Raw genomic sequence first — 22,076 nt, forward strand, 5'->3', positions numbered from 1 at the left:
AACGATGAATACATATTTGCTCGTCGAAGGAAGGAGCTTTTTGCTTGCTTTTACAGTTTGCTATACTCGAAGTAATATTTATTTCAACATACGATATTGTTTTCTATTTTGTTACTTATGTCATTAGTTGCTTGTTTATGCAAATTCATATTTTTATGACCACATCTGAGTAAACGAAACATAAATACAGTTCTGTTCCATCTTTCAAATAATATTTTAATGAATATTGTATATTTTTTAAATATTTGTGTATTTTTTCGCATAATATTCTCTGCATTTTTGGATTTTTAAATTCTCGTAAATGTATAAATATCCGCAGTTAGTAATTGTGGTCGGTGATATGTATTTTTAACATATTGTATTGAAATTTTAGATGTATCTAAATTTCACCTATAGAAATCGAACACTGCGTCACAAAATATTCGACGTTTCTCTTTCGTTTAACGACGTCAGAACACTCAATAATAATTTGTAACAACCATGAAATGGAATGAAAGAAAAGTATTGCTATAACGGAAGTCATTTGGTGCTCCATCAATTTTTACATACGGAAATATAAGCGGAATATACACAGTTCCCTGTTATATGCGATTTCCGGTGAAAGAAGAAAAAATGAAAGTAGAGCGCCATATTGTGAATTCCTTTAAGGACCTATTGCATTGCGATTTAACGCATAAATACGTGGTCTTCGATTAACGACAATTATTGTGATTAAATTCAACGATCATTATTCAATAAGCTTATCTGTTTTTATAGTTTTTATATTTCAGCGTTTTCTAATAAAACATTTTTCACTCAAACGTATTTCAATTAATTGTTTCAATCGATGTAACAGGCCAATCGTTCTGATTATAATTGTACGCGAATGAAACGAATGAAATGAATTTCGTGGTCAAGTTTACAAACATGAATCCTTGTAAGTTTAATTATACTATAAGACATAAATACATATAATTAAAATCATGGACAGATAGTTATTCAATCGTCTATCATAATATTATACTTACGAATGTATAATGTAACGCATTTTAAAGATTACTTTAAATAATGATGATCAAGCTTACCACAGGAATTATATTTCGATGCGCTAAATCGCACGAGGTTTCATATATCCGATTTCGCATATGATCCACTTTCACTCGAAGATTTTCCTTCGAACGTGTAATCTAGTTAACCCAATCATCCTCGCGATTTAATCAAGTTAATCTTTTTGACCTCCAATTTTTAAGAATAAAACAGACACAAAGTAGCAGATTTATTATTCACTAGTACATACATAATGATGTTTAATTATTAGCGAATAAAATTGGAGCGTTTTGCATAGTGTTAGATTAGACAAGAAGTGGAACGGTGAATGTAGAACATTAAGGTCAATTGTTTCCGCGAGCAAGTTGTTCAGTCATCGATTAAATCGTGGCTTTTTTTATCGAATATAAAGTGTCTCCGTAGAAACGGTTCACTTTATGCGAGATATTAATACGGTCGACTTAGGAATACGGAAGTGACCGATGCATATGCTTCCTGCAATCGGTAGCTTTACCGTTACGTGACTAGAAAGACATCTTTTACCTACCACGCACATGTTTTATTCATTTGTGACTTATATTTACGTCGATGTTAACTTTTGGTTTATTGGAAATAGATTTTATTCGATTTCGTTTTAATCCTATGTTTAATGAGATAGCCTATACTAAGATATAGAATTATGTATTATTGTTAAAATAAGAGAAAAATAGGAAAGAATAGGTATAAATTAGAAGTTGGTAAAGCACTTAAACAATAATAAATTAAACTCAAGCAGAAAACAAATATACAGGCAAGAAGTGCATAAAAATTTGTACGTAGTGTTTTATTAAATTAAAAGTAGATGCACAATCATATATTCACAATCTTTACATTAATATAAATTATATCTGACACTTATGTAGATGAAAAAATTCATTTTTTAAATATCATAATTAATATCTCTTTAATAGCTCTATTTTCATCAAAAGGTACCCATGGACAATTTTTGAATGTCTATTTTTGAGTTTCCTTACTATTAATGTTGTAAGTAGGAACTGGACACTAAAAGTCTTGTATTATTTCATAAATTTTGTACTCTGTTTTAAGTTAGCAATTTAATTCTTATTCCAGTCGATTTGATTTCTTGACTTTTCTGCCAAATCAAGTCCCCTTTATTATTTTTTCCTTTTACAGTTCGGTTAATCACCGTCAAGTAAATTCCAAAGTACAGCAAAGTCAATCACGTTCGAAGAGAAAAGCCGATCAAACGACTTTTACGTAACTTTAAATTAACCTCTGATATACTACGCACTCAAGAAAAGCAGTTCTGGTTTCCTAGCAGTGTAACGAAGGTTTTCCAGGAAAAGTTCATTTAAGGGAGCTGACATTTTGATAATGTAACCTAAATTGAAACCTTGTATGTGGTTGAGGAATATATATCTATATAGTGGCAGACAAAAGGAAGATTAAAAAGCAAATAGTGCGATAAAACAACGTTATTCTACACTTGGAAGGGAATGCTGTTTGACAAAATTTAATATTGACGATATTGACACATCAAATTTAAGCTTAACGATACCCATAAATACAAGTAACTCTCTTTAGCTCGCCATTGAATCTAGTTTAATTCGAGTAATCTACTTTGTTGCTGTTTAATAATCTTGCCTTTTCTATAATGTTATAATTAGAACACGGTGTTTATAGATCTCATTTGTTAAAGACTAGCTGTTCATATTAATATCCACGTACTATCCATAAAAGTATCCATGACATGTCCAAGTAGCACTACAAAATGCGAAAACAACAGCCACACAATTGGTGTTACGGGCGAAATACTAATAATAATAATTAACTGTATATGACTTTTACATTTTAATGGCAGCAACTTTCTCGTGACTCTAGATTTTTATGAACGAACGACTGATAGATATTACTTTGGACACAACACGATTACGAACACTATTTCCCAGCATAATGGTGCGCGAAATAATAATTAATAGTAAAATTGTTGAAAGCACTACACAAAAAGCTTTATTAACATCACACTTTTCTTAGGAAGATCGTATAATAATCTTATACAATACATATGTAGTTAAAAAACAAATTTTTTTATGGTTGATACAACACTAATAAGAAAAAGCAGAATTCTTGAGAAATAGATACTTCGTACATTGAATCAATATGATTGGAAAAAGTGAGCATCTAATTTCTTCTTTGAAAATATATAATTGTCACCGGAAAAACTTTTCGTAACGCGTTTTAATAATAGTTGGCAGGTATATATTAGGAAAGAGAGATACTAGTTCCTCATCATAAATCACATAGTAAAGTAAACTACATCGTATAATACTAATTAATACTGATTTTAATTACTACTAACAGTTCAGCCATTCAAAAGTCACATTGGTCAGTTGCATAATTTAAAAAGTAGAGAAAAATGAAGACACGACAAATACTGCTTTTCCAAACCTACCTTGCAATTTACTATTATTTATATCATCTCCCGATTATAAATAAATTTTTGGAAATAAATCATTAATTTTTGAAAAATTGAATATCGATTGTGTACGTAAGTAACGATATTGCAAAAATGTATAAGAAATGAAATTGTTCACTTTGTCTTCTGAGAAATTTAATTATTAATATTTTGTGGCAAATAAACATTGCAGAAGAAAGCAAATAAATTATACACAATCTTCGATTCTTTTATTTTTAATAAAATTTCCAATGACCTTTGACACAGTATCTGTGACATAGTAACAAGCAATTATCCCTCTGCCATCACACTTCAATAACTTCAATGAAACACCTAGTGATCCTTGACCAAGTGGGAAATAATCGATTTAAATGGACAATAACCCATCATTAAGCGAGGCATAATTTCAAATTGAATCGTCACAGTTCCAGGTTTTCTGGTACACCTAGTCGAATTACTTCCTGGGTAACGGCGACAGAAATACTGCATACCGTTCATATGAGCCGCGTTTGTTACGTGACGAACGGGCGGGGGACCTGTATGATGGAGAAAAAAATTTCAGTCGAAACCAACCAACCGTGAAAGTTAGTGGTTGGCCGGACCATTTACCCTGGAAACGGTCGCCCATATAGAAGTGCGTCGCGTTGCGGCCGCCAGTTTCGTTCAGCTCCCATCCCGAATTCGCCTACACCTTCGACATGAAGTTCCTTGTGAGTACAAATCGATCTTTTGTATCTTTTCCTTTCTAATTTAAGATATTCTTCTCTATGTTTAGTAAAATTTTAAGCTTTCTTAGTAAATACACTTTCTTACATATATTTTTTTTGTATTGATAAAGATAAATTGGAAGCTTAAAGATAAATTTAATGAATTTTAACTGTTTTGTTATGCTTTGTCTGAAAAATTAAACAAATGTTTGCTTTGCTTGGTGAATTTTTTCCTTACATTGATTTATTTCTTTCTAAGTGATAATGAATTAGTAAAAATAAATAAATTATGCTTTGTTGTTATTATCACGTATATGCTATCTGTAAACATTTAAGCAATACTTTTCTATGTTTAGCAAATTCATTTTGTTTTATATATCCTTCTTACTTTAGTTAGTAAAGATAAATTAAGATTGTTTGAAAAACGTTAATTATGTTTTGCTGCTGTTCTTATAAGTATGCTTTGTGTGGATATTTTAGTCTTACTTCAGTTTAGATAAAGGATGAATAATGTGAAAATTATTTTATACAGTGCGTGTTTCTCCTATTTTTCAATTTCATGTAAAGATACACTTTCTCTCAATGAAGTGGAAGATTAAGAAGATTGATTTATCTATTCCTGTGACAGCTTAGAAATTTATTACTCATTGTATACACAGTGGAAGTTAATTCGTAATTAATTTTAGTAAATTCGTATAGAGTAGATCTTAATTATAAATCTCAGATAATCAATTATAAGTTTGTTGTTTTCTCACATTCTCGTCAGTCAACGAGGAATTGATAAATATCATTTTTATTCATGACAATTTAATTTATTATGCGAATGAGATTAAACCTAGATTTTCAAGTTGAATAAATTTAAAATAACTAACTAATGATAATATTGACAGAGAATTGATAAATATCGTTCACCTAAAACTATTGCATATTGCACCTATTGAAATATATGACAGTTAAAAAAAAGTTGCTTATTTTCTACCTAATTATTTAGTCAATTAAATTATCAGAATAAGGAAAGACTAAAACATCATTGGTATATAAATTCATACCCGATTATATAGCAGTTCTCGTTGAAAGTTACTTGACCTACATTATCTACCACAAAAATCTATTATCACAAGCGAGAAATCGCACCACTACATCGTTCGAAAGGTGTATATCAGGCATTTACTGCTTTCAGCCTTTTCCTTCGTGAAAAGTTACTTTACTCGTATTGTTTAAATTATGTAAATGTCTACAAGTGTACGATGTGTGTAATGGTGTGTATCGCGAGAGACTGGCAAATTGCATTAGCCAGCTTTCTCGATCGTAAACTCAATTTTTTCTTTTACCTTTATCAGCAATTTTCACATATACACGCATTTTTATGGCATTTAGGAGAAATGATTTATCCTCGTATAATTTTCTATTTTACTGTCAACACGTTCATGTCTCCGTTACAAGATGCGAAGTGAGTCGTGTTAGAGAGTAAACATTTGTTGTTCCATAGATACGTTCAATTTTTATCTTTCGCAGTAAAGCTGTTAAATTATTCATTTTACGCTAATTATAAGTAGTTTCGAAAGTAATGATAATAAACAGTATAAAGCGACGAACAAATCTCCGTTTAATTATAAGAGATATTTAATTGATTTCGATGTATCTTTTCCAAAATTGCGAGTGAGACCATTTAGTTAAGGTAGTTCTATGATTCATTCAAGATGGACATTAACAATTGTTAAAAATTGTAGGTTTTAGTATTGGCCGTGGTGCCTATTTATGCTACTGGTGATGTGTTTGGTGACCTTTTGGGACAAGAATTTCAATACGCTACCATTGGTAAATTATATACTTTGTTCTTTCAACGATAAATTCACGAATTAAATCATATTTCTGATTACATTTTTGCATCTTCTTAATAAGATTCGAACAATAGTTGTGTATAAATATTCATAGTATTTTAGTAAAATTTCATTGCTTTTAAAACATGTCAATTACAACAAATCTGTACTTTAATAGTCTGATCTTTCAGCTCTCGTTCCCTCAGTACCTATATTGATCTATATCGTTGTAGGAATTTTACTTTCACTCTCAATTCACCTTTACCCAAATCCTTCGTTGACTGTACACTCTTATGTCATACCTTAACCTCAAGTATTTAGCTATTCCTTGCATTTCTAACATTCGAGTATCAGTTACTTGTTAGAAATATTCACATCAAGTTTCTATTCCAACATTATATTATGTCAATTTGATGTTTTATTATTCGAGCATTATATTATATTATATGAAATCATAAACGTTTGTGCAAACTCATTATTCCCATAGACATAACGAAGGAAACGAAGCAGAGTTTCGTTTCGTCCACTAAATATTATAACGGGTACTATATTTTGAAAATTTTACAAGATTTCGCACATTGTATGCATTGTCTTCATTTTTAGCTTTTAACTTACGAGATAAATTCTTCGTTTAACAATGACTGCAGCCATCTCTTTTGTATTTCGTCCTCTTCTCGTACAATTTCTCCAATCCACCATCGTAATTCTAACTTTTCAAATTGAAAATTTTCAGATCACGTTCGCGACAGAAGGCAAGCTGGTCACTTACGTACAGTGAACCAAGCACCAGCTCAGATCCAGCAACTTTTACACGCACAGCAATTTCGTCCACCCGTAGTGCCAGTTCCGGCGCAACCAATTCCAAAACTGGGACCAGCTCAGCCTAGCCAACCTCAGCAGCTATCGCAGGCACAGGTTTCGCAATACCGGCCGCAAGTGCAATTTGCTTCTGGCGTTCAGCAACCGGACTATAGATCAATTCCATTGGGCGGCGGCCAGAAACCAATTCTTCCGCAGCAACCGCAGTATCGCCCTCTTCCTCAGCAAAATTTTAACGCCGCGCCGCAGTACTCGTCCAAATTACCACCACACATTCAACAATTGTTGCAATTCCAAAACAATCTGAGTAACTCAATCCCTCGAAGAGCGTAATCAAACTTGAAAAGTAGTTGCAAGATTGCTGTATAGAACTTTTGTTTGGTCATGAAAAGTGATATTTTTGGTTTTCATTTGAAAGTCGTACTTTTGCATGATAACTGATTTTTGTATATTTTTTCTTGTTAAAAGGTTTGAAAGTAAAAATTTGAATGTTCAGTAGAAAATAAAAGAAAGCGAAGTAGAGTGTTTAGCAGATTTGGTTAATTATTTTTTGATAGGATTCATGAAATTATTGGTAAATTGAGAATAGGATTTCTTAAGATCTTTGAATGTTGGTTTTGAATGCTAAATATTACAGATGTTAAGATATTTTAGGTTGTTATATTGGTATTTGTAAGATAAAGTAGTACAGAATTGAATGGTAATTCAATGGAAAATAAAGAAGAAATACCGTAAGATAGAAATACGATTAAAGTTAAACATGTATGGTCTTATTTTACATATCTCCTTTCAATTTGATCCTTATTACCAATAGGTATCGTAATGTTTCTTTTTCTGATATAGATCAGAACTTGATTTAAATTTTTGTCTAATTAAAAATACAGTTAAATACTTAGATACACTGATAATACGAAGAAATACAAACTATTTTTTTATAATTTCATTTTTATATCTCATAAACAGGCAGATGAAAAGGTGTGTTTTCCTCTCGTATAATATCAAGTGTAAATTAAATTGATGTTCGTAAACTAATACACATTGTTCATATTTCAATAGAAAAAGGTCGACATTTATCATTTTGATAAACGTATTTAACGATACCATATATTCCATGGTTAACCGAACAACAATTTACCATCGCGACAGAACTGGACTTAACCAAGCGAACCGAGGGGGTTTAAGATGGTATGGTATTACGTCAAATTACGTCGTTAAACGCACCGCTTCGCATTAAGCGCACTCAATTCGTCACTCGAGAAATCAAGGTATCATCGCACCGATGGATCCGCACAAGGGGCGGGTTTTCAGCTTTCCGGGACGTGACAGGGTAGACGACAACCCCCTTGTCGTCGCCCTTCGTTCGCGCGACAACCCACACGTTGCAGTCTCCGTTAGAGAACAGCCCTAAACTGTGACCGTACCGCAGTCACACCACCCTGCCCCGATTTTTACCTTCGTGCATGCCTTGAATACATCCCCCGGATGGACTCACCGACAAACAGGGAAGAGGATTAGCGAGTCCATTAAAGTCGCGGACTCTATTATCCAAAGGGCACGGCCACGGTGACATCAACCGCCTGCCAGTGGCGTAGAACGGAGTTTACTTCTTGTATTGATATTTCTTCTCCAATTTTTCTTGTATTATTTCTTTTCTTTTCTTCTTTTCGGGATTTTAGTTTCTTTGTACCTTTTAGTATGTTTTGTATCGTTATATATAGAGTTGTTTGAAGTGGTTTTGTTATAGTTTAGTAATTTAGATATAGTTATATAGTTATATAACTCATATTCTCCGGCTGTATAGTTTATTATAGTGTTATATAGTTTTATCTATTGTCAAGGTTTATATGATGTAGTGGTATAGGTTTTATTTTTGTGGTTTATCTTTGAAAGATGGATTAGATTTTGTTTATATATTAAGTTTTCTCTATATTATTTATATTTTTCCATTTTTAATTGTAGTTCCTTAACAGTAATAATGTAATATTTAAAATAATGATAATGCAACGAAACGATAAAGTCTTTGAATGTTCGTTAGTTATTTTTGAAAAATATATTGCGAGAAGGAGAATAAATATAATAAATTTATTTCGACATTCGATATGCATATACAAACCATATACTATGAAGTGTAAAATCTTCGAATTACTCGGACAAATTTTATAAAATATAAGCTTGCACATATATAAAAAATATTAATTGTAATAAAATAATGTTTCAAATATTTAAACTTCATAAGGCTAAAACCAATAGCTATATGAGCGAACTAAAATACATTTATGTGAATGACAGTAACGCTAACAAGATAGGAATCAAAAGTTCGATTAAGTCGCGCACGTACCACACAGTTCAAGCGATGCGTTTCTCGTCTTATATTGAAGCGATTCTATTCTATCCTATTTTTTTTTTTTTTTTTTTTTTTAGGAAGAAACCAACGTCGGATCGACGCCATTGGCAAAATGGTGGGGCGAGGGGTCACGGAGGCAAATTACAAAGGGAGGATTACCGGCAGCTGGGCTACCAAGCAACCATCTCTCTTCTGGCTCTCGTTCGCGAGCCATCCATGTCGTTCGAGAGCTCTTTGTCCTTCGACGCATTGGTAACATAATTATCGGAGTTATAGCAAGCCAAAACCCAAGCCGCATCTGAAGGGGTCGCATGTGACGCCCGGTTACGGGCTGACACCGCATGCGCTAGCCACATATGCACGCAAGACATTCTGATTGGTAATTTGCAACACGTTCTAAATGTCCTAGTTCTAAGTTTTCAATCAGGACGAAGTACATTGATTCAGTAAGAAAGTAGTTGAACATTTAGCATACAAAACTTTTATGTTCTTATTGTATGTGTTACATAAAAAATTCCGAAATTCCATTAACACTGTAATGAGACACGATTGTCGTGATATTGTTGGTAAAGTCTGAAGCTGATCTGAAAATGTGTACAGAGATTACAAGATATTTACTGTAGTCATATATTTAATAAAAAATTAGTATACAGCGTGAGTAGTCATCTTAAGCACATAAGTGTTAAACATGGCTGCCTGAATATCGAGGTTTAGTAATACAATCGAGAATTGACTATTCAGATACCTTTTTCTAACCTGTATGAAATATATATTAAATATTATGTAATTTTTATATATATTTTCTGATTTGTTTGATGAGCTTTATGGATATAATCATAATAGTCAAATCTCATAACATAAAATCCAGAAAATTAAAACCAAATGATCTCGAAAGCATACACAAAGATAAAATTCTTGTGGTAAGGTAACAAATAACTAGACTAGAAAACGAAACGAACATTGCATGAAGTCATTAGATCGAAAGCGTACTAACTACAAGATTTATTGATTCATGAACAGAAGCAGCTTTCCCCAAAGCAACATATATTTCTGCACGAAACCAATCCGTTCCTTTCGTAAGTTCAGCGCCACAATTTTAAATTTTCACGGTGAAACTCGTACAAATCGTGAACGCGAGTAGCACGACACGATTTGCAAAACGAAAATTTCAATTGAAGCAATTAATTCCCAGACCTTCCACTACCAGCTGGCTCGTTATGCGAGTGTCTTGTATGGAAAGCGAGCAGATCGCATGCACACACTTTGTGTGTGTGTGCGCCTAATTATTGCCAATTCGATACAACGTAGGTACCTAATACTTGAAATGGACTTTGCATACCGGTGTTTCGCAACAATGCGATTTGCCGCAATCACAGTCACGTTTTTGCAACGTTTATACGCGAGGACACACGCATACAACGGAACAAGGGTCGACCATTTATTGTTTAACCGGTGAATGTCGACGTGATGAAATGTGAAAGGAAGTATAGACGCGAAATCGTGAATTATCTGGTTGATAGCGATTCTGAATTGAAATGAAACGGTATAAGAGCCAAAAATACATGAAATATGAGTTCTTTAATGGAAAGATGTATAAGTTATGATAAGTAGATTAAATTGAACGGCTTACAATAAATATAATTCTTACTCAAATCTGTCTTTTTTGAGGAAAGCAAAAGAGCACTTTAGCATTTTTGTAGTAATTTTTGTTGAATACGTGCCGATTTATTTTTAGTAAAATATTCATCGTATTACACAATCACTGTGAGTGTACCCGTAATTATATAGCAGAATTGTATCTAATTAGTTATAAAGTCATAAAGTCGTGGAACCGTGACAAAGGTTACTTTTATGGAACCGGATAACTTCATCGGCAATGAGTCAGGTTATGGACAATTTTTTAGAAGATCGATTCCATCACGTTATTCGTTTATGATTACTAGACCGAATAAAATCTCGAAAAATTTGACAAGAATTGTTTTTGTTATAAGACCGTCAATTTATTTTATTGATTAGATATTTTAATATTTTGTTGAATTATATTTCTTATTTACAGTTATATTATTGTTTTTTAAATCTAGAAAAATGTCACGTGATTAGTTATATAAAGAAATATCAAGTTATAAGTAAATATATGTCAACATCTCGCCTTTTTTGATATACTTATATGCCTATCTTAAAAAACATAGATATACTATATAGAACAAAATATAGAATATTTTAATTATAATATTTTAAACATAATTATTTATAACAATTACTAATCTTTTGATATTAGTCTATGATAAGATGCCTTCGAACGATTGACGTACGAATTATAGGGCGTAATAATTATAGGACGTAAATCCAGACGGATTTACCGTACTAATGTTGTTGTTCCATTTTTCCATTGGAAAACGGAATTAGTAACTTTCATAACAAGATATGGAAGGAGCGTGTGAAACGGGTTGCGGTTTGCCAAAGTGTTCCAATAATTGCGCTTAATCCATAGGGTTGCGGCACGCGGCCAGCAATCGCAGGCAAATCTGTCGCAACCCTCTTCTCGTTTCAGCTTTTCTCGGTTGAAGCTTTCCTTGTTTCAAGTTCAAGGTTCTGCTGATCCAAATCCTTTCTATATACACAACGAACGAAACTTGTTTGTAAAGTATCGAAATATTTCAATAAATAAACAATAAACTACATATTCAATTATTTTTAACATTTACTATAAGTAAACACATACAGTTATGAACAAAAGAAAGTTTAAGATTGGAACTTGCATACAAGTATTAATAATTTTCGTTTGTCATTGTACCTTTTTAAACTTATCTAATATTAAGAAAACTTGCAGAAAGTAATATGCGTGTTAATTTATTTTTAAGCAATAAAAATTTTCTTCAATTTCAAAATTTGTATGTTCTGCATTTGGAAATGTCTCTTGAAAATTATTTCCTTAATAATCATTTCAATTTCTCTCCAGTCGCCTTCTACGGAAGCGATAGTAATTTTTCGATCGCATTATACGACCCTGCTACAATGTGGAGGCCTATCGTACGTCATCGAACAAAGCTAAAAGGAAAACGTTCATACAAGGTACAAGAAAAAGCACACACGATGCAAGAGAATCTTCGACTAAACGATACCGATTTCGTCGAGCCCCTGACCCTTTTTCAGTACCGCGAAACCATTGTGAAAAGAAGCTAGACCGGAAAAATCCAGCATGGCTGACGAGTGACGATGGCCAATCATTGCGTGTTCCACAGCAGCTGCATGTCCCTCGGGGATCCAGATATTTCGACAGTCGTCCCTTTTTCGCTTACGAGACGCCCTAACTTTCTGATTTTTGCCTTACGAAGTCAGCCATTGTGAAGAGACCCGTTTTCTTTGAATATCAGCCAGAGTGCGTGGATCCTTCTTCATGCGGTTTTAAGCCTGAGACCAGCGTGCCGGTCTCGGGCTTGTCTACAGTCTACGTTACACGCGAGCTTTTTGTCGTCTTAATCGTGTCTTTGGAACGCGACCATGCTGTTTTCGTATGTTGCCTGTGTGCTAACAGCGACCATGTACGAAAGGAATTGCGTTATACAATGGAAGGGACCGCAAATCGAAAGAAACTGGATCGCGATGTTTGCAGAGATATCAAGCTGGGGAATACGTAGTTCTCATAGATACGATAAAAAATTATGTTTGCACAAGGGTTTTGGGAACAACGCGGAGTCTTTCAGAATGGATGACTTCTTTATGGTTCATTTTAAGGGATGACTTATGTATTTTAATATTTTTATGTTGATTATTAGGAACTCGAGACCTAAGGACTAGGATATGTATGGAAGAGATATCTGATTGACCATACGGTAGACCCTTGTTTGTATGAACAAGATAATGTTTAACTCTGAATATGCGAATTCATATTTATTCTGAGCTTCTATTATCTGAACTACGGTCGTGCATAATTTTAGTTAGATATACAAAAATGCGTATTTTTTTACAATGAATATATGCGATCATTTGTTTGTACTTAGAACAGGTTCCATGTCTCAAAAAAGGAACAAATGTGTACGTACTATGAGAATGATGATATATAATAGGCACAATATGTAATATATTCTGTAATACATACATTAAATATTATAAATACAATACAGTAATTTATATTTTAGGATAATTAGGATAATTAGTTTATTTAGGATAATTAGGATAATTAGTTTATTTAGGATAATTAGTATTTAGGATAATTAGTATTTAGGATAATTAGTATTTAGGATAATTAGTATTTAGGATAATTAGTATTATATAGTATTATATAGTATTATATAGTATTATATAGTATTAGTATTATATAGTAGTATTATTAATAGTTCTTCATTATAATATGTATAATTCTCCTACTTAGACTTCGTAAATTATTTGGAATATTTTTGACAGTCAATTAGTGTATGTGATAATTGTGCCGCAATTCTCTATCACATTTCACGAATCCCTCTTTTTCAACTATCTGATCATGAGTAAGCACAATTTCTCACCATGACAAATGCAAACTTATAAATCACATTTCTTATATCTGCAGGATGTTCAATACAAAAGAAGGATCAATAAAGAAGAAAAGAGAGTTCAACAGACTTTATTTCTCAGTGTCTTTAATACACTTGTCAAATGGTCGAACCCAAGTTCGGCCAATTTTAACAATTAAAGTCACTAATATCGGAAAACAGATTAGAAGGTGGACGATGATCTTAGCTTATTTGAAGGACACGGACTGAGAGCCGCCTAGGAGTTCAACAACGTGCGTCTCGTTTCTGTCTAATCCGAGAACGTGGTAACACCGCAAAATCCATAATGATCGACACCTGTGGCCGTGTTTCTTGGTCGAAGAATACCGAAATAATACCGAAAGGGTGGTTCTTAGCTGCTTTGAACGGTAGCCACGTCAGGTAGAACTATGCTCGACCCCCTGTTGGCATCCTTTAATGCACTTTCATGTAGTTAGCACGTCCGTATAACTACGCGTGCGTGCTCCTAGCGAAATCTTTAACGTGAAACCTGTTAACCGATTAGACGGGTTCGTTAAGAAGGAGCTTCGCTTTTCACGTTAACCGAGTTAATTATTACGAACATAGCAACTCGTGCCTTAACAAGTGTATCCTGAATGTACTGAGGCATTTGCAAATGAATCTCTGAAGCTAATCGGTTGTTGTAATTGCTGTAACAGTTGTAATAAATTGGGAGCTTGTTGGGGAGGCAATACGAGTAGATATACCATGAGTTAGATCGTGAATGATTGCAACTGGTCACCAACTAAATCGTATTATATTTACATAAGCGATATTGTCAATTACATTTAGGTTTGGAGTTGGAAATCTTAAGCTTATGAAAGTTGTTTCCGTTTCTGTGCTTCGTAATTGAAAATATGAAGTAAATATGGTGTCTATTTTTATTTAACTTCGACTAATATTAATCTTCACTACATAAATATATGATAGTGACATAATAGAAAAAAACTACATAGATAAAAGGAATATAAGCATGAAGGTTGTTAATAATAAATTAATCCCGTGATGCTCACATCCATGACGTATAGAACACCTAATCAATAAGTAAAATACATTCCCATAGAGGACATAACCCAATGCATTCGCCGTTTAATTGTTTTCTTGTTTTAAACATTAATTCTCATGGATAGGAGATCTCCTTCTTTTAGGGCTTCTCCTTCTTTTAAACGACAGCCATTTTCTACTTCTAATGTCTAAGTTGAAGAAAAACTTGACCGTTAGGAGATTAATAAATGTAGAATTTTATATTTCACGTGTCAAAACTTAGAAAAAATATCATCCTGTCAAAAATCTCATAGAAAATTTACTAATCTTTCCAGGTGGGGGCAAATTTTCCGGAGAAACGTTGTCTCTCAAAGGATTAACGTGAACGTGGAGAGGAAGTGGCACGTGACGGCGGCCAGAGACGATCGCGAAAATAAAGGAATCAAATCACTCGACAACGGATACCCTATTTTTCGATCCGTGACATTTCACTCAGCAACCAGTAAGGGTAGTCGACGAGGCACGATCAACGCCCGACATAATTTATTCGGACAATAAGCGTGCGTCCTACTGCCCTCCCCCTTACGATGCTCGAGGCATCAGTGTCATGGCGGTGATGAGCCCTTCAATGACAACGACCAACATAATCTGTTCCCATCAGCCAAGTAGACATAATGGGCGCGTCGACGGGGGCTAACAATGGGGCGGCATTTTACAGGAGAGCGCCGCTGGAACTCGAAAACCCCCCACGTGAATCGCTACGACTAGAGGAAAAAGTAAAACGGCGTAGAAGTGAAGAGGGGGGCAGCGAATAAGAGCAGTTTTTTGGGTCGACGAAAATTATTGTTTACATTCCGATTTTTTGTTTCTGCGGTCTGAGTTATTAGTATATTAAATTTAATAAATATAAGCATTTATTTACGAATGTTTGCAATATATCTTTCTATTTTCTGCAATCTATTACGGATAATCAGAATCACATTTAGAATAGTGTACATATCGATAATGTGGAAATATTTTAATTATTGTGTTAATTGCTGGAAGGTATGCTATATTATATTTACATTGTATTATATTTTATATTATTTATATATTTTATTTCTGGAATAAATAGTAAGGTCAGTAGTAAGGAGTAAAAAGATAGTGAGAGCTGCTTCGAATTGTTTATTGAGTTCAAACTTCTTCTTATTAATTTTTAATTATTTATATTCTTTGAACCCTGTCGTAGCTAATTGTGTTTAGAAAGTTTTCGCAAATAATAATATTCGTAGCGTATTAGAATTATTAAAAATGTTGTACTTTTAATTATAAATACAATAATATATTCGCTACAGTCAAGTGTAAAAAGCTGAAACTAAGAACGATTTCCGAAAAATGTAATTATGACATTAAAAAAAAGTCAATAAGTGAACATCGTAATAAGCATGCACTTCACATTTTTCTTTGATGATTCACTAATTCTATAACAATGTAAAAATATGACCATATTTACAACTATAGATAAATCTAATAAACCTATTACTGACATCTTAAAAAATACACAAACTCGCCTTATATCTTTTACTTATATCACAAACAACTTAAATACACTGAAAGATGCTATTCCCGGTTTAACGTAGGCCGACGGTATCCCTCCGATGAATTAGCCAAATATTTTGGAGGAGTTAAGAAAAATGCGTTAGCCAGAAAGATCGTCGACGTCGCGAAGGGTGGAGGGCCCAGCTGGCATCTCTTAAGTACTCACATAAACGGGGAGGGAGCGTTATCGTTCGCCATGCTTCGCTCAAAACCGATGAAAATGTACGTGCAGGCCATCCACGGCTTTGCTTTATTAAATTCCTGACACAAGACGCCCCAGAGCACGTGCAAATATTCATTCACGACGAAAAACCAGGGGTGCTTCGTCACGCGAAGCGCGCGCCTTAACGCTAAATTCAAGACGTTCCAGCGCGTGTGATTTAGCGGCGACGTTCAGCAGTATTCTCTTGTTTTCCCGTATTTCGATACATCTATATGCTCTTTTATTAAATAACCGAACGAAGTCGAAGTACTTTTGCTAATAATTTTAGTCATTTCGAAGAAAATTTGAACAATTTTTGAAAAAAAAAAAAAAACAGAAGATAGATTTATTTCTGTAAATTCTATATCGACGTCTATACAATTTTCGACGTCGTCTTATAAAATTTTGTAGGAATTTTGTACAGGATGTTGCAACTCCACTGCGATTCTGAATTTTTATATTTCAGTTCCGTTCTTGTTTCACAGAGCAAAAGGGCTTGTAATATTTTACGAAAGATCTTTGCACAAATAGAAATAAAAGATCATGTGTGTCAGCAACGATTTTCTCGTATTTCCTTCAAACTTAAGGCATTTCTTAACAATACAGAAAATACTGCTGAATCGAAAATTACTCAAGCAGCAGAATTAAGCGAATTTGCGAGAAAAGAAGTTTAAAAAGAAATACTTCTGACCAACGAAGCGATTGCTTATTCGCTTATCAAACACATACGTAAGTACACATACGTAAGTATCTTGCAAGTACACAGAAACAACTACGACACCTCAAAAGCACGAAACAGTTGAATAGAGCCAGTCCTCTCCCGGTGACGTAACGAGTCTCCCAGCAAAGTTACCAAAATCTAAATCGGTGAAGTGCAGCAATCCCGGTGCAGCGGTGCTCCAGTTGCTCGCTAATTGACTACAATGCCGGCCGCGTATGGAGCGCATTTTCTGTTTTGTTACCTCAAAACAAAGCGTACAATGCGGCTAACCTGTGAGAGGCCACTCGACCACCGTCGTAGCTCCCACCCCTTGCCGATTCCGGATGGCGAAAACTTCGACAGGACGCGGAGGACGACTAGTCGCTCGAGGATCAGGCGACGAAATCGAGATTGTAACATATAGTCGAGTGCCCTTTGTTAACCCACCGACGGAGAGCGCAATTACATCCTCGCCCCCATTGTGCCTCGACAGCTTTTTGTTACTGTTTCGTCCGGTTACCTTGTTCCAAGCGACAGTAACGGGGAGGAATGGCCAACGAGAAAGAGAGAGAACGAGAGAAAAAAGGTGAAGTAAAATTGCAAAGAGAGCTTGTACGAGGTATTGTAGACTTTGGAATTTTCTTTGAGATTTGACTCAGATTCTCTTCTCGTGCTGTAATTATAATTTTAGTGATTCGGGAATGTGGCTTGACAAATTCTAAATAAACATCTAACAATAATATAAAATGAAATGAAAAGAGATAAAGATGGTATTTACTATTTTAAGTATGCTAATAAAAATATGTAGAATTTTATGTTGTTACAAAATTAATATTTTCATCTATTCATATTATCTATCATAAATTTATCTATTATCTATTATCATTTTGTCAAATTCTAAAGTATTTCCATGTAATAAGACAAAATGAAACGAAAGTATTAAGTGCAAATATTAAGTGCTTGACAAATTAGCAGCAAACGGCGACAAGAACCTCTATCCAGATCGAAAAATTGCCGCGTAACAAAAAAAGGAACGCAATGAAGGCAAAAAGACAAGAAACAGTCGATCGAAATAATACATTGAATTAGAAAAGGAGGAGTATAAATCCTACTAACATTGTTCCCGCTATTGTTTTTCGAAATGACCCGCGTGTTACTCACCCCACTGGACGTCTTGCGGCAAGGTGCTGACATGCTCCACCGGTGGGAACCACTTGTCGACTTCGTGGTCGAATGTACCGAGCATACACACGAGCAATTACGCAATTGTATCGATACGATTGATACAATAACCGCTGGGGAGGTCTCTTTTATTTTAAGCGAAGGAATTCTGGTGTGTTGCCGACGACGACGTCCCGATCGTTCTGTTCTGGTCGTCGTCATTGTTACCGTTGTTTTCGTTGTTATTGCCGCTGCTGCTGGCTCCGTTGTGATTTCCATTCGTTCTTTCGACGATCTCACCATCGAGATCGGGGATTATTATTCGCTCGGTTGGAAACGTTACAGTATTACATGCTGAAAAGCGCTGCCTCCTCGAACAGAGAAGCACCACTCTTCTGAAGAGTGGCGCACAGGGGTGGCCCTACCGCGGATGCTGAATGTAGAAAATTGTAACATACGGTGTTTCGAGAGTTTCATTAGATCGAGATGTTAATTGCGAGCGGCACGATGCGATTTCATTCTTCTTGTTTCGATTTCTTGTTGCTTGATGATTTTCATTTTGTCTTCCTGATTTGTCCCCAATATGATCTGCAAAATGTCTTAATTTATCTTTATTCAATTGTTTAATATTGAACGTTTAACGGAATTTTCGACAAATAACAAATAAATGATTCTAGTCCATCCTACTTTCAAAACCAAATTGTATTGAAACAACTTCGATCCCTTTTCTAAATTTCAAAAAAGCAACCGCTTCGGAATTTAGTCTATCTTTCGGTGAATCATATCAGTTGTTTTGTTTCCGCATCTTGTTCAAGGAAACTCGATTCCTGGCTAACACACCATTTACTTCTTCTCGTTCTACAAAATTCTACGAACTGTTAAAGTCCTGTAGCTACAGCTACCTTGTAGGTAACGGCCACCGATACTTTTGGGCGGACTGTTTACCTGAGTAATTTGTCAGAGCATAATGTTTGGATTCGAAATCCTTGAGTCTTTGGGACCTCGGTGGTTATCTTTTAATCCACGCTTTATGATCACGTAAGAGATTGTCTACTTCGTCAACTACTTACTCACCAGTAAAAAATAATAATAGTAATAATAGCTTTTATAATAAAATATTTTTAAAGAAATATTATATCAAAGTGTGTAGAATTTATTTATTCTATTATTTATATTTGGTTAATTCTAAAAAGTTGTAAAATATACGCAACAAAGAAAAAGGTGTGCCTTCTGTTACCAAATTTCAAAGTAAGTTATAATCTGAGATATTTCAATTGTATATTAGAATATTTAAATTACAAGTATGTCTGGATAAAAACTTTGGATTAACTATTATGTACATAATTAAACCATTTCTATCTAGAAGATCTACATATATAATATTTGTGTTCTATTTACTCTATGCACTTAATTTGTAATCAAAACCTATATATAGCGTATTCTTATACAGCAGTAGATTATTCGATAATTGTGCAACGGTGTAACTTTCGAATCATTATTCCGACTACATAACTCCGCTTTCGAAAAATGATTCGAAGTTCGTTACATCACTGGATCCTTCGATTATCTAAGAAACTGGACTGGTAGCTATCGAGGTGCTGAGTATCGATGTAAACAGATTTATGAGCAAAGAAACACAATGATTGTTAAGTGCTAACATTTCAGAGTTCAGTCATGCGAATCAGAAGAGTCACTCGAACACGGTAGGAGCTAGCGCCGATACATTTTCCGTCCCGCATCGCTTTCTCATTCAACTCCGCGAAGAAAGAATTCGTGAGAACATTTTTACAATTCTGAAGTATGTTTTTTTCTTAACTGTTTTGTGTTCTCGGACCAATTATAGCTATAACGTTGTTTTTAACGAAAATAAAACAACTTAGCATATAACAGAAAAAGATAATTTCCATTTCCTACTTTATAACTAATAATTAAAAGCTATTATCAAAGGAAATTTCGTTTATCCTATTATGAATTATACATTAATAATAATTATAATCAAACATTACAACTGCTAAAATTTTTCAAACACATCAATCTTCCACAAAACTTATGAAACCTAATCTGTAATTTCAACAGAGAAGCTAATATACAGGGTGTTCGGTTGCAGGTGTAAGGAAATTTAAGGGCTGATTCTTAAAGTCGAAATAAGACGAAAATTAAGAATAAAAAAATTGCGTTTTCGGTTTTAATATTCTGTACCTAATGTTAACAAGAATCTCTACGTAGAAATTTAAATTAAGAAATAATTGAAATTTTCAATAGCAATAAATGTTATAACTTCTCACTTTTTGATAAGGTAAACAACTTTTGCAATTGTTGGCAGAATTCGAATATTTCCGAAAGAAATTCAATTACACCGCGCAAAGCCTCAATATTTATACATGACGATTCCACGTATATTTGATTGTAACTTGAAATAATCAGCTACGAAAGGATCATTGATCTCAAATCATCGTTAAAAATAACAGAGCGTTATATTTCTGAAGAGTGCGTGACATTTGCGTACAAAAAGCATGATGCAGACTTTGTCAGCCACCTTCCTTTGAATGTTTCGGATGCCTTTTCACCGGTCAACCAAGACGATTATTTACCCGCCTTAGTGATTACACGTCGGTCTACCATAGTAGGAAATACCTCTAAATATACTGACAGCCTTGAGGAACTACGATGCGGGAAACTTTTGTGTAGCGATTACCACTCAAATCACCGTAAAATTCTTGTGAAATGCGTTTCATTGTGCCACGGAAGACGCAGGTAAAATTTAGATGTTTCTGTTGTCGGGAAAGTTTTTTTCTTGTCGGCGGAAACAGGACGTTTCAAAATCTTTCCGTAAAAAAGCATTAGCCTTCCGTTTGTGCTTATTTTTCTTTTTCTTCATTAGTTCTTATTAGTGGTTTATCAAAACAAATTCTTATTCATTTCTTAACATTCTATATCTTAGATTGGTTTGCAGTTTAGAAGGAAACAATAAAAAGCAGTATTATCACTTTCACGACGTAGCGCGAGAGGGCCTAGGGTAAGTCATCAAACATAACATTATAGATATCATTACATGTAATGTAATTAATATTTATTTTCTATGAAAAGTAGGAAGTGTGTGTATTTTTTTTTTAAAGGCAAGAAATCTTGGTGACAGAGAATTATTTTCTAAATCATTCATTTTAAATACTTCGCAATATTATTACATTATTTAAACAATATATTATAACACGAATTATAATCCAGGACAGATATGTTTTTGTATAATTTCAATTGTTTCTTAGATGTCGGTTTATAAGACTAAGAATTATTAAATGCGAATTATAAATTAAAAATTAACGCAAGGAACGAAGAAAAGAGAAATTTTCTATATTTAACAAGAAAAAACGGGTTAAAGGAATGTATATTTATACAATTAAATAATCTGTAACATTTTATTAACATATTTATATATTCCCTATGTATCATTCAAATATACAGTAACGCTATGGGCGCCTATTATTTTCATAAAAGTAGTCATTGCCATATAATACTAATTCGTACAGACATAAGTACATATATCTATTTTATACTTGCGTGCGTTCATTTTGGTTGATTTTATTAACACATGTAATTTTTCTAATTACTTGAAAGTTTATATAAAATCCTCGATTACTGACAAAATTTCAATAACAAAACTTTACACTTTAAAAAGTTTCAGATTGCCACGAACGCAACTAAAATAAAATAAATTGTGTATGAATTTACTAATTATCATAACTATATATATGTA

General features: G+C 33.7%; 1 protein-coding gene across 1 annotated transcript; it reads left to right on the forward strand.

The window, feature by feature from the left end:
• The first annotated feature begins 4,127 nt into the window (after nt 1-4,127).
• On the forward strand, nt 4,128-7,548 carry LOC138182038 (uncharacterized). The gene is made up of 3 exons (XM_069117528.1): nt 4,128-4,191; nt 5,919-6,006; nt 6,742-7,548. Exons 1-3 carry the CDS (start codon nt 4,180-4,182, stop codon nt 7,158-7,160), a joined length of 519 nt encoding a protein of 172 aa, XP_068973629.1. The 5' UTR covers nt 4,128-4,179; the 3' UTR covers nt 7,161-7,548.
• The last annotated feature ends 14,528 nt before the right edge of the window (nt 7,549-22,076 follow it).

Source organism: Bombus flavifrons, chromosome 7, assembly GCF_040668555.2.
Source record: "Bombus flavifrons isolate JBK064 chromosome 7, iyBomFlav1_principal, whole genome shotgun sequence".
Classification (NCBI taxonomy): domain Eukaryota; kingdom Metazoa; phylum Arthropoda; class Insecta; order Hymenoptera; family Apidae; genus Bombus; species Bombus flavifrons.